The sequence below is a fragment of the Lampetra fluviatilis genome, chromosome 79 (genome assembly GCF_964198595.1).
Source record: "Lampetra fluviatilis chromosome 79, kcLamFluv1.1, whole genome shotgun sequence".
Lineage (NCBI taxonomy): Eukaryota > Metazoa > Chordata > Hyperoartia > Petromyzontiformes > Petromyzontidae > Lampetra > Lampetra fluviatilis.
In genome coordinates, this window is record NC_136353.1 from 2245374 (window position 1) to 2256679 (window position 11306).

The 11306-nt window shown below is 55.9% G+C and overlaps 1 protein-coding gene across 1 annotated transcript in view; it reads left to right on the plus strand.

Annotated features, from left to right (window-relative positions):
• Nucleotides 1-10997, plus strand: part of DDX51 (DEAD-box helicase 51) — a 28752-nt gene extending 17755 nt beyond the window's left edge. The window contains exons 11-16 of the mRNA XM_078884223.1: nucleotides 4417-4532; nucleotides 6006-6122; nucleotides 7608-7709; nucleotides 8239-8302; nucleotides 9611-9745; nucleotides 10172-10997. Coding sequence (XP_078740349.1) covers nucleotides 4417-4532; nucleotides 6006-6122; nucleotides 7608-7709; nucleotides 8239-8302; nucleotides 9611-9745; nucleotides 10172-10201 — 564 coding nt within the window. The 3' untranslated portion in view covers nucleotides 10202-10997. The remainder of the gene's footprint in view (nucleotides 1-4416; nucleotides 4533-6005; nucleotides 6123-7607; nucleotides 7710-8238; nucleotides 8303-9610; nucleotides 9746-10171) is intronic.
• Nucleotides 10998-11306: the final 309 nt, after the last annotated feature.

Here is an 11306-nt window from a genome sequence, read left to right on the forward strand (position 1 = left end):
TCCCTGTGTCTCCGTGTCTCCGCAGGAGTACTATGTTCTCCGTGTTCTCAGTGTCTCCGTGTCTCAGTGTCTCCATGTCTCCGTGTCCCCGTGTCTCAGTGTCTCTGTGTCTCAGTGTCTCAGTGTCCCCGTGTCTCCGTGTCTCCGTGTCTCCGCAGGAGTACTATGGTCCCCGTGTCTCCGTGTCTCCGCAGGAGTACTATATCTCCGTGTCTCAGTGTCCCCGTGTCTCAGTGTCTCCATGTCTCCGTGTCCCCGTGTCTCAGTGTCTCTGTGTCTCAGTGTCTCAGTGTCCCCGTGTCTCAGTGTCTCCGTGTCTCCGCAGGAGTACTATGTCTCCCTGTGTCTCCGTGTCTCCGTGTCTCCGCAGGAGTACTATGTCTCCGTGTCTCAGTGTCTCCGTGTCTCCGTGTCTCAGTGTCTCCATGTCTCCGTGTCCCCGTGTCTCAGTGTCTCCGTGTCTCAGTGTCTCAGTGTCCCCGTGTCTCAGTGTCTCCGTGTCTCCGACAGGAGTACTATGTCTCCCTGTGTCTCCGTGTCTCCGCAGGAGTACCTATGGTCTCCCTGTGTCTCCGTGTCTCCGTGTCTCCGCAGGAGTACTATGTCTCCGTGTCTCAGTGTCTCCGTGTCTCAGTGTCTCCATGTCTCCGTGTCCCTGTGTCTCAGTGTCTCCGTGTCTCAGTGTCTCAGTGTCCCCGTGTCTCAGTGTCTCAGTGTCTCCGTGTCTCCGCAGGAGTACTATGTCTCCCTGTGTCTCCGTTGTCTCCGTGTCTCCGCAGGAGTACTATGTCTCCGTGTCTCAGTGTCCCCGTGTCTCCGTGTCTCCGTGTCTCCGCAGGAGTACTATGTCTCCCTGTGTCTCCGTGTCTCCGTGTCTCCGCAGGAGTACTATGTCTCCCGTGTCTCAGTGTCTCCGTGTCTCAGTGTCTCCGTGTCTCCGTGTCTCAGTGTCCTCAGTGTCTCAGTGTCCCCGTGTCTCAGTGTCTCCGTGTCTCCGCAGGAGTACTATATCTCCGTGTCTCAGTGTCTCCGTGTCTCCGTGTCTCAGTGTCTCAGTGTCTCCATGTCTCCGTGTCCCCGTGTCCTCAGTGTCTCCGTGTCTCAGTGTCTCAGTGTCCCCGTGTCTCAGTGTCTCCGTGTCTCCGCAGGAGTACTATGTCCCCGTGTCTCCGTGTCTCCGCAGGAGTACTATGTCTCCGTGTCTCAGTGTCTCCGTGTCTCCGCAGGAGTACTATGTCTCCGTGTCCCCGTGTCTCAGTGTCTCAGTGTCTCAGTGTCTCAGTGTCTCAGTGTTCTCAGTGTCTCCGTGTCTCCGCAGGAGTACTATGTCTCCCTGTGTCTCCGTGTCTCCGTGTCTCCGCAGGAGTACTATGTCTCCCTGTGTCTCAGTGTCTCCGTGTCTCCGCAGGAGTACTATGTCCCCGTGTCCCCGTGTCTCAGTGTCTCAGTGTCCCCCGTGTCTCCGTGTCTCCGTGTCTCCGCAGGAGTACTATGTCTCCCTGTGTCTCCGTGTCTCCCGCAGGAGTACTATGTCTCCCTGTGTCTCAGTGTCTCCGTGTCTCCGCAGGAGTACTATGTCCCCGTGTCCCCGTGTCTCAGTGTCTCAGTGTCCCCGTGTCTCCGTGTCTCCGTGTCTCCGCAGGAGTACTATGTCTCCCCTGTGTCTCAGTGTCTCCGTGTCTCCGCAGGAGTACTATGTCCCCGTGTCCCCGTGTCTCAGTGTCCTCAGTGTCTCAGTGTCTCCGTGTCTCAGTGTCTCCATGTCTCCCGTGTCCCCGTGTCTCAGTGTCTCCGTGTCTCAGTGTCTCAGTGTCCCCGTGTCTCAGTGTCTCCGTGTCTCCGCAGGAGTACTATGTCTCCCTGTGTCTCCGTGTCTCCGCAGGAGTACTATGTCTCCCTGTGTCCTCCGTGTCTCCGTGTCTCCGCAGGAGTAACTATGTCTCCGTGTCCTCAGTGTCCTCCGTGTCTCAGTGTCTCCATGTCTCCGTGTCCCCGTGTCCTCAGTGTCTCCGTGTCTCAGTGTCCTCAGTGTCCCCGTGTCTCAGTGTCTCAGTGTCTCCGTGTCCTCCGCAGGAGTACTACTTGTCTCCCTGTGTCTCCGTGTCTCCGTGTCTCCGCAGGAGTACTATGTCTCCGTGTCTCAGTGTCCCCGTGTCTCCGTGTCTCCGTGTCTCCCGCAGGAGTACTATGTCTCCCTGTGTCTCCGTGTCTCCGTGTCTCCGCAGGAGTACTATGTCCCCGTGTCTCAGTGTCTCCGTGTCTCAGTGTCTCCGTGTCTCCGTGTCTCAGTGTCTCAGTGTCTCAGTGTCCCCGTGTCTCAGTGTCTCCGTGTCTCCGCAGGAGTACTATATCTCCGTGTCTCAGTGTCTCCGTGTCTCCCGTGTCTCAGTGTCCTCAGTGTCTCCATGTCTCCCGTGTCCCCGTGTCTCAGTGTCTCCGTGTCTCAGTGTCTCAGTGTCCCCGTGTCTCAGTGTCTCCGTGTCTCCGCAGGAGTACTATGTCCCCGTGTCTCCGTGTCTCCGCAGGAGTACTATGTCTCCGTGTCTCAGTGTCTCCCGTGTCTCCGGCAGGAGTACTATGTCTCCGTGTCCCCCGGTGTCTCAGTGTCTCAGTGTCCTCAGTGTCTCAGTGTCTCAGTGTCTCCGTGTCTCAGTGTCTCCGTGTCTCCGCAGGAGTACTATGTCTCCCTGTGTCTCCGTGTCTCCGTGTCTCCGCAGGAGTACTATGTCTCCCCTGTGTCTCAGTGTCTCCGTGTCTCCGCAGGAGTACTATGTCCCCCGTGTCCCCGTGTCTCAGTGTCTCAGTGTCCCCGTGTCTCCGTGTCTCCGTGTCTCCGCAGGAGTACTATGTCTCCCTGTGTCTCCGTGTCTCCGCAGGGAGTACTATGTCTCCCTGTGTCTCAGTGTCTCCGTGTCTCCGCAGGAGTACTATGTCCCCGTGTCCCCGTGTCTCAGTGTCTCAGTGTCCCCGTGTCTCCGTGTCTCCGTGTCTCCCGCAGGAGTACTATGTCTCCCTGTGTCTCAGTGTCTCCGTGTCTCCGCAGGAGTACTATGTCCCCGTGTCCCCGTGTCTCAGTGTCTCAGTGTCTCAGTGTCTCCGTGTCTCAGTGTCTCCGTGTCTCCGCAGGAGTACTATGTCCCCGTGTCCCCGTGTCTCAGTGTCTCAGTGTCTCAGTGTCTCCGTGTCTCCGTGTCTCCGTGTCTCCGCAGGAGTACTATGTCTCCCTGTGTCTCAGTGTCTCCGTGTCTCCGCAGGAGTACTATGTCCCCCGTGTCCCCGTGTCTCAGTGTCTCAGTGTCTCAGTGTCTCCGTGTCTCAGTGTCTCCGTGTCTCCGCAGGAGTACTATGTCTCCCTGTGTCTCCGTGTCTCCGTGTCTCCGCAGGAGTACTATGTCCCCGTGTCTCAGTGTCTCCGTGTCTCAGTGTCTCCGTGTCTCAGTGTCTCAGTGTCTCCGTGTCTCCGTGTCTCAGTGTCCCCGTGTCTCAGTGTCTCCGTGTCTCCGCAGGAGTACTATGTCTCCCTGTGTCTCCGTGTCTCCGCAGGAGTACTATGTCCCCGTGTCTCCGTGTCTCAGTGTCTCAGTGTCCCCGTGTCTCAGTGTCTCCGTGTCTCCGCAGGAGTACTATGTCTCCCTGTGTCTCCGTGTCTCCGCAGGAGTACTATGTCTCCGTGTCTCAGTGTCTCCGTGTCTCAGTGTCTCCATGTCTCCGTGTCCCCGTGTCTCAGTGTCTCAGTGTCTCAGTGTCCCCGTGTCTCAGTGTCTCCGTGTCTCCGCAGGAGTACTATGTCTCCCTGTGTCTCCGTGTCTCCGCAGGAGTACTATGTCCCCGTGTCTCCGTGTCTCCGCAGGAGTACTATGTCTCCGTGTCTCAGTGTCTCCGTGTCTCCGCAGGAGTACTATGTCTCCGTGTCCCTGTGTCTCAGTGTCTCAGTGTCTCAGTGTCTCAGTGTCTCCGTGTCTCAGTGTCTCCGTGTCTCCGCAGGAGTACTATGTCTCCCTGTGTCTCCGTGTCTCCGTGTCTCCGCAGGAGTACTATGTCCCCGTGTCCCCGTGTCTCAGTGTCTCAGTGTCCCCGTGTCTCCGTGTCTCCGTGTCTCCGCAGGAGTACTATGTCTCCCTGTGTCTCCGTGTCTCCGCAGGAGTACTATGTCTCCCTGTGTCTCAGTGTCTCCGTGTCTCCGCAGGAGTACTATGTCCCCGTGTCCCCGTGTCTCAGTGTCTCAGTGTCTCAGTGTCTCCGTGTCTCAGTGTCTCCGTGTCTCCGCAGGAGTACTATGTCTCCCTGTGTCTCAGTGTCTCCGTGTCTCCGCAGGAGTACTATGTCCCCGTGTCCCCGTGTCTCAGTGTCTCAGTGTCTCCGTGTCCCCGTGTCTCCGCAGGAGTACTATGTCTCCGTGTCCCCGTGTCTCCGCAGGAGTACTATGTCCCCGTGAGTCTCAAGCTGAAGCCGCTCGCCGTGCTGCACTTTGCCCTCCACCTGCGCTTCCGCAAGATCCTCTGCTTCACCAACACCAGACAGGCGGCACACAGGTTGACTACAACAACACCACCACAACCACCACAACCACCACCACAACCACCACTACTACTACCACCACTACTACCACCACCACCACCACAACCACCACCACTACCACCACAACCACCACCACAACCACCACAACCACCACTACTACTACCACCACTACCACGACCACCACAACCACCACCACAACCACCATCACTACCACTACTACCACTACTACCACCACCACTACTACCACCACTACCACCACGACCACCACCACTACCACCACCATCACTACCACCAACACTACCACCACGACCACTACCACCACCATCACTACCACTACCACCACCACAACCACCACCACAACCACCACCACCACCACAACCACCACCACTACTACCACCACCACCACCACTACCACCACCACTACCACCACCATCACTACCACCACTACTACCACCACGACCACTACCACCACCATCACTACCACTACCACCACCACAACCACCACCACCACTACCACCACCACTACTACCACTACTACCACCACCACAACCACCACCACTACTACCACTACCACCACAACCACCACCACCACTACCACCACGACCACTACCCACCACTACCACCACCACGACCACCACCACAACCACCACTACTACCATCACTACCATCACTACAACCACCACTACCACCACAACCACCACCACCACTACCACTACTACCATCACTACCACCACAACCACCACCACCACGACCACCACCACCACTACTACTATCACCACCACGACCACCACCACCACGACCACCACCACCACTACCACCACTACCACCACCACCACTACCACCACCACTACAACCACTACCACCACCACTACCACCACCACCACCACCACCACTACCACCACTACCACCACCACCACTACCACCACTACCACCACCACTACCACCACTACTACCACCACCACTACCACCACTACCACAACCACAACCACCACTACCACAACCACCACTACCATCACCATCACTACCACCACCACTACCACCATCACTACCACCATGACTACCACCACTACCACTACCACTACTACCACCATCACTACCACCACCACGACTACCACCACTACTACCACCACCATCACCATCACTACCACCACCACTACCACCACCACTATAACCACCACCACTACCACCACTACAACCACCACCACTACCACCACCACTACCATCACTACAACCACCACCACTACCACCACCACTACCACCACCACTACCATCACTACAACCACCACGACCACCACCACTACCACCACCACTACCACCACCACGACCACCACCACGACCACCACCACTACCACCACCACTACCACCACAACTACCACCACCACCACGACCACCACCACCACTACTACCACCACCACTACCACCATACACTCTGTGTGTTGGACTGTTCCATCTGGTGTGTATGAATGGGGGTGTTTGTGTGTTGTTAGGCTGTACCATCTGGTGCGGCTGTACGGGGGGGTGGAGGTGGCTGAGTTCTCGTCGATGATGTCGCCGGCGATGAGGAGGAAGACGCTGAAGAGGTTTCAGGGCGGGGACCTCCAGCTGTGAGTCAACAACAACAACAACGTCAACAACAACAACGTCAACAACAACAACATCATCATCAACATCACCAGGAACATCCCCATCATCAACATCACCACCACCATTTAATATCACCTCCAACAACATCAACATCATCGCCACCATCATCAACATCACCTCCAACAACAACAACATCACTATGAGACATCTCCTTTACCAGTGGAAAAATATAGTAGTAGGTTTTTACCCTTTCAACTGGTACAAAAACTGACACCTTTATACAAGGCGTCATGTTTGCAATAACCACAACACAAGCAGTCAAAATGCAAACAAAAAGAAACAACTCTGATGATGATAATGATATGCACTGTCCTTGAAGTTGATTGGTCCACACCCGAGACAGCTTTCCTTAGAGCCTAGTCTCACATGGTGTTGGACCAGATGACGCCAAAAGGCGCACAACTCAAAAACAGTGCACTATCAGAGTATTGAGAGCTCGGGGTAAGCATTTACACTGAGACATCTCCTTTACCAGTGGCAAAATATAATAATAGGTTTTTACCATATCAACTGGTACAAAAACTGACACCTTTATACAAGGCATCATGTTTGCAAACATGATGCCTTGTACCAGTTGAAAGGGTAAAAACCTATTACAACAACAACATCAACAACATCACCTCCAACAACATCACCAGGAACATCCCCATCATCAACATCACCACCACCACCATTTAACATCACCTCCATCAACATCAACAACATGACCACCATCAACGACAACATCACATCAACATTATTACCGTGAATATCACCACATCAACATCACCATCATCATCATGAACATTACCATCACCAACATCACCATCTCAACATCACCACGTCAACATCACCACATCAACATCACCATGAGCAGAAACACAGGCATCGTTGTCAGACAATCTCATGAACGATGCTGCGGCTGCTGTGGTGATGGTGGTGGTGATGGTGGTGATGGTGGTGATGATGGTGATGGTGGTGACAGTGGTGATGGTGATGATGATGGTGGTGATGATGGTGATGATGACGATGGTGGTGGTGGTGATGATGACGATGGTGGTGGTGGTGATGATGACGATGGTGGTGGTGGTGATGATGACGATGGTGGTGGTGGTGATGATGATGATGGTGGTGGTGATGATGATGGTGGTGATGATGATGGTGATGATGGTGGTGACGACGGTGGTGGTGACGACGGTGATGATGGTGATGGTGTTGATGATGATGTTGTTGATGTTGTTGATGTTGTTGTTGATGTTGTTGTCCACCACCAGGCTGGTGATGTTGTTGTTGATGATGTTGTTGATGTTGTTGATGTTGTTTATAATGTTGTTGATGATGTTGTTGATGTTGTTGTTGTTGTTGTTGTCCACCACCAGGCTGGTGATGTTGTTGTTGATGATGTTGTTGATGTTGTTTATAATGTTGTTGATGATGTTGTTGTTGATGTTGTTGTTGACCACCAGGCTGGTGAGCTCTGACGCTGCTGCTCGCGGCATCGACGTTCGCTCCGTCACCTGCGTCCTCAGCTACGACTGCCCCGACTTCATTCACAACTACGTCCATCGGTGTGAATCATTCACTCTGATTCATTCACTCTGATTCATTCACTCTGATTCATTCACTCTGATTCATTCACCTACTTCATTCACAACTACGTCCATCGGTGTGATTCATTCACTCTGATTCATTCACTCGCTTCATTCACTCACTTCATTCACAACTACGTCCATCGGTGTGATTCATTCACTCTGATTCATTCACTCGCTTCATTCACAACTACGTCCATCAGTGTGATTCATTCACTCTGATTCATTCCCCCGCTTCATTCCCTCTCACCCACCTCATTCTCTCACTTCATTCATTCACCCAGCTCATTCCCTCACTTCATTCATTCACCCACCTCATTCATTCACCCACCTCATTCTCTCACTTCATTCATTCACCCACCTCATTCCCTCACTTCATTCATTCACCCAGCTCATTCCCTCGCTCCCGACCCAGCCGACAGCACTTGCCCCCCCCCAGCGCGTGGCGTTGCGTGGAGCTACCTGGGTGTGTGACGGCCGCTTTGCCTCGCCGTGTTCCCACCCGCAGAGTGGGGCGGACCGCGCGGGCCGGAGCAGTGGGACTGGCTTACACCCTCGTGACGTCATCACAGGTGAGGGGGGGGGTGAGGGGGGTGGTGACGTCATCACATGTGAGGGGGGGTGAGGGGGGTGGTGACGTCATCACATGTGAGGGGGGGTGAGGGGGGTGGTGACGTCATCACATGTGAGGGGGGGGTGAGGGGGTGGTGACGTCATCACATGTGAGGGGGGGTGAGGGGGGTGGTGACGTCATCACAGGTGAGGGGGGGGTGAGGGGGGGCGACGTCATCACAGGTGAGGGGGGTGGTGAGGGGGGTGGTGACGTCATCACAGGTGAGGGGAGGGTGAGGGGGGTGGTGACGTCATCACAGGTGAGGGGGGTGGTGAGGGGGGTGGTGAGGGGGGTGATGACGTCATCACAGGTGAGGGGGGTGGTGAGGGGGGTGATGACGTCATCACAGGTGAGGGGGGTGGTGGTGGTGAGTGGGGTAGTGAGTGGGGTGGTGGTGGTGAGTGGGGTGGTGAGTGGGGGGTGGTGGTGGTGAGTGGGGTGGTGAGTGGGGTGGTGAGTGGGGTGGTGAGTGGGGGGTGGTGGTGGTGAGTGGGGTGGTGAGTGGGGGTGGTGGTGGTGAGTGGGGGTGGTGGTGGTGAGTGGGGGTAGTGGTGGTGAGTGGGGGTGGTGGTGGTGAGTGTGGTGGTGAGTGGGGTGGTGAGTGGGGTGGTGAGTGGGGTGGTGGTGAGTGGGGGTGGTGGTGGTGAGTGTGGTGGTGAGTGGGGTGGTGAGTGGGGTGGTGAGTGGGGTGGTGAGTGGGGGGTGGTGGTGGTGAGTGGGGTGGTGAGTGGGGTGGTGAGTGGGGTGGTGAGTGGGGTGGTGAGTGGGGGGTGGTGGTGGTGAGTGGGGTGGTGTGTGGGGTGGTGAGTGGGGGTGGTGGTGGTGAGTGGGGGTAGTGGTGGTGAGTGGGGGTGGTGGTGGTGAGTGTGGTGAGTGGGGTGGTGAGTGGGGTGGTGGTGAGTGGGGGTGGTGGTGGTGAGTGTGGTGAGTGAGCGTGGTGGTGAGTGGGGGTGGTGGTGAGTGGGAGGTGGTGGTGAGTGGGGGTGGTGGTGAGTGGGGGTGGTGGTGAGCGTGGTGGTGAGTGGGGGTGGTGAGTGGGGGTGGTGAGTGAGCGTGGTGGTGAGTGGTGGTGGTGAGCGTGGTGAGTGAGTGGTGGTGGTGAGTGGGGGGGCTGTGGCTCTGGATCTTGTCTACAACCGTGTCTCCATCTCTCCCCGTGTCTCCCTGCCTCTCCCAATGCCCCCTCCCCTCCACCTTCCCCGTGACCCCCCACGTGACCCCCCCCCACGTGCCCCCCCCCCCCCCCCCACGTGACCCCCCCCCCCAGGTGCCGGGCTTTGTGAAGATGCGGGTTGGTGCAGGACGCAGCTCCCTGCACTGCCACACGCTGGGAGCCTCCCGGCTGCAACAGCTGGTGCCCAGACTCCGCACGGCACTCACAGAGCTCAAGCAGCTGCTCAAGGTGGGGGGTGGTGGTGGGTGAGTGAGTGGGTGAGTAGGTGGGTGGGTGGGTGAGTGGGTGGGTGAGTAGGTGAGTGGCTGGGTGAGTGGCTGGGTGAGTGAGTGGGTGAGTGGGTGAGTGAGTGAGTGAGTGGGTGAGTGGGTGGGTGAGTAGGTGGGTGGGTGAGTGAGTGGGTGGGTGAGTGGGTGGGTGAGTAGGTGGGTGGGTGAGTGGGTGGGTGAGTGGGTAGGTGGCTGAGTAGGTGAGTGGGTGAGTGAGTGGCTGAGTGAGTGGCTGAGTAGGTGAGTGAGTAGGTGAGTGAGTGGCTGAGTAGGTGAGTGAGTAGGTGAGTGAGTGGCTGAGTAGGTGAGTGAGTGGCTGAGTGAGTGGCTGAGTAGGTGAGTGAGTAGGTGAGTGATACCATCTCAACCCCCCCTCCCCCAACAGGAAGAAGCTGAGACGAGGAGGACTCTGTGAAGGGTGAAGCCCACGTGGACGCTCGTGCCAGGCTAGGTGCACCCTTTGAGGCGGTCGCGTTCAGTGTGGAAGTGCTCGTAGGTGCAGGAGGTCACGTGACAGACCCAGCAGGTGTCGTGGGTTGACTGCTGTGCCAGGCTAGGTGCAGGAGGAGGTCACGTGACAGACCCAGCAGGTGCCGTGGGTTGACTGTCCCGTGACCTCCTCCTCCTGCACCTAGCCTGGCACAGCAGACCCAGCAGGTGCCATGGGTTGACTGCTGTGCCAGGCTAGGTGCAGGTGAAGGAGGTCACGGGACAGACCCAGCAGGTGCCATGGGTTGACTGCTGTGCCAGGCTAGGTGCAGGTGAAGGAGGTCACGGGACAGACCCAGCAGGTGCCATGGGTTGACTGCTGTGCCAGGCTAGGTGCAGGAGGAGGAGGTCACGGGACAGACCCAGCAGGTGCCATGGGTTGACTGCTGTGCCAGGCTAGGTGCAGGAGGAGGTCATGGGACAGACCCAGCAGGTGCCGTGGGTTGACTGCTGCTGTGCCAGGCTAGGTGCACGATGTCACGTTACTCTGGCAGGCAATCCCACGGTCTTTCAGTAACCAGTGTTGGTCGTCGTCACAAAGTGGTCCCTATTTTACCGGCCCCAGTGATGATGATGTCGGTGATGAATAAACCCCTCCAGCCCGCTTTTGAACTTTACTGCACTACATTATACACTACTACACTGTACACTACACTATACACTACTACACTATACGTTACACTATACACTACTACACTATACACTACTACACTATACGTTACACTACTACACTATACGTTACACTATACACTACTACACTATACGTTACACTATACACTACTACACTATACACTACTACTATACAATTTTGATTTAAAGCTTTCATGACTGCAGGGATTCATCTTCTTGGTTCTTTCGGTAAAGTCACGTAGAAGGGAAATAATAAAATAATAAAAATAAAACATAATAAAATTATTCTCACGACGTTTCGGCCACAACGCAAGCAGCCATCCTCAGGTAAAAACCAGGTCCGTCGAGGCGACAGAGTCTGAATGAAACAGCGCACGAGCTTGGAGCGTATATAAGCTGGG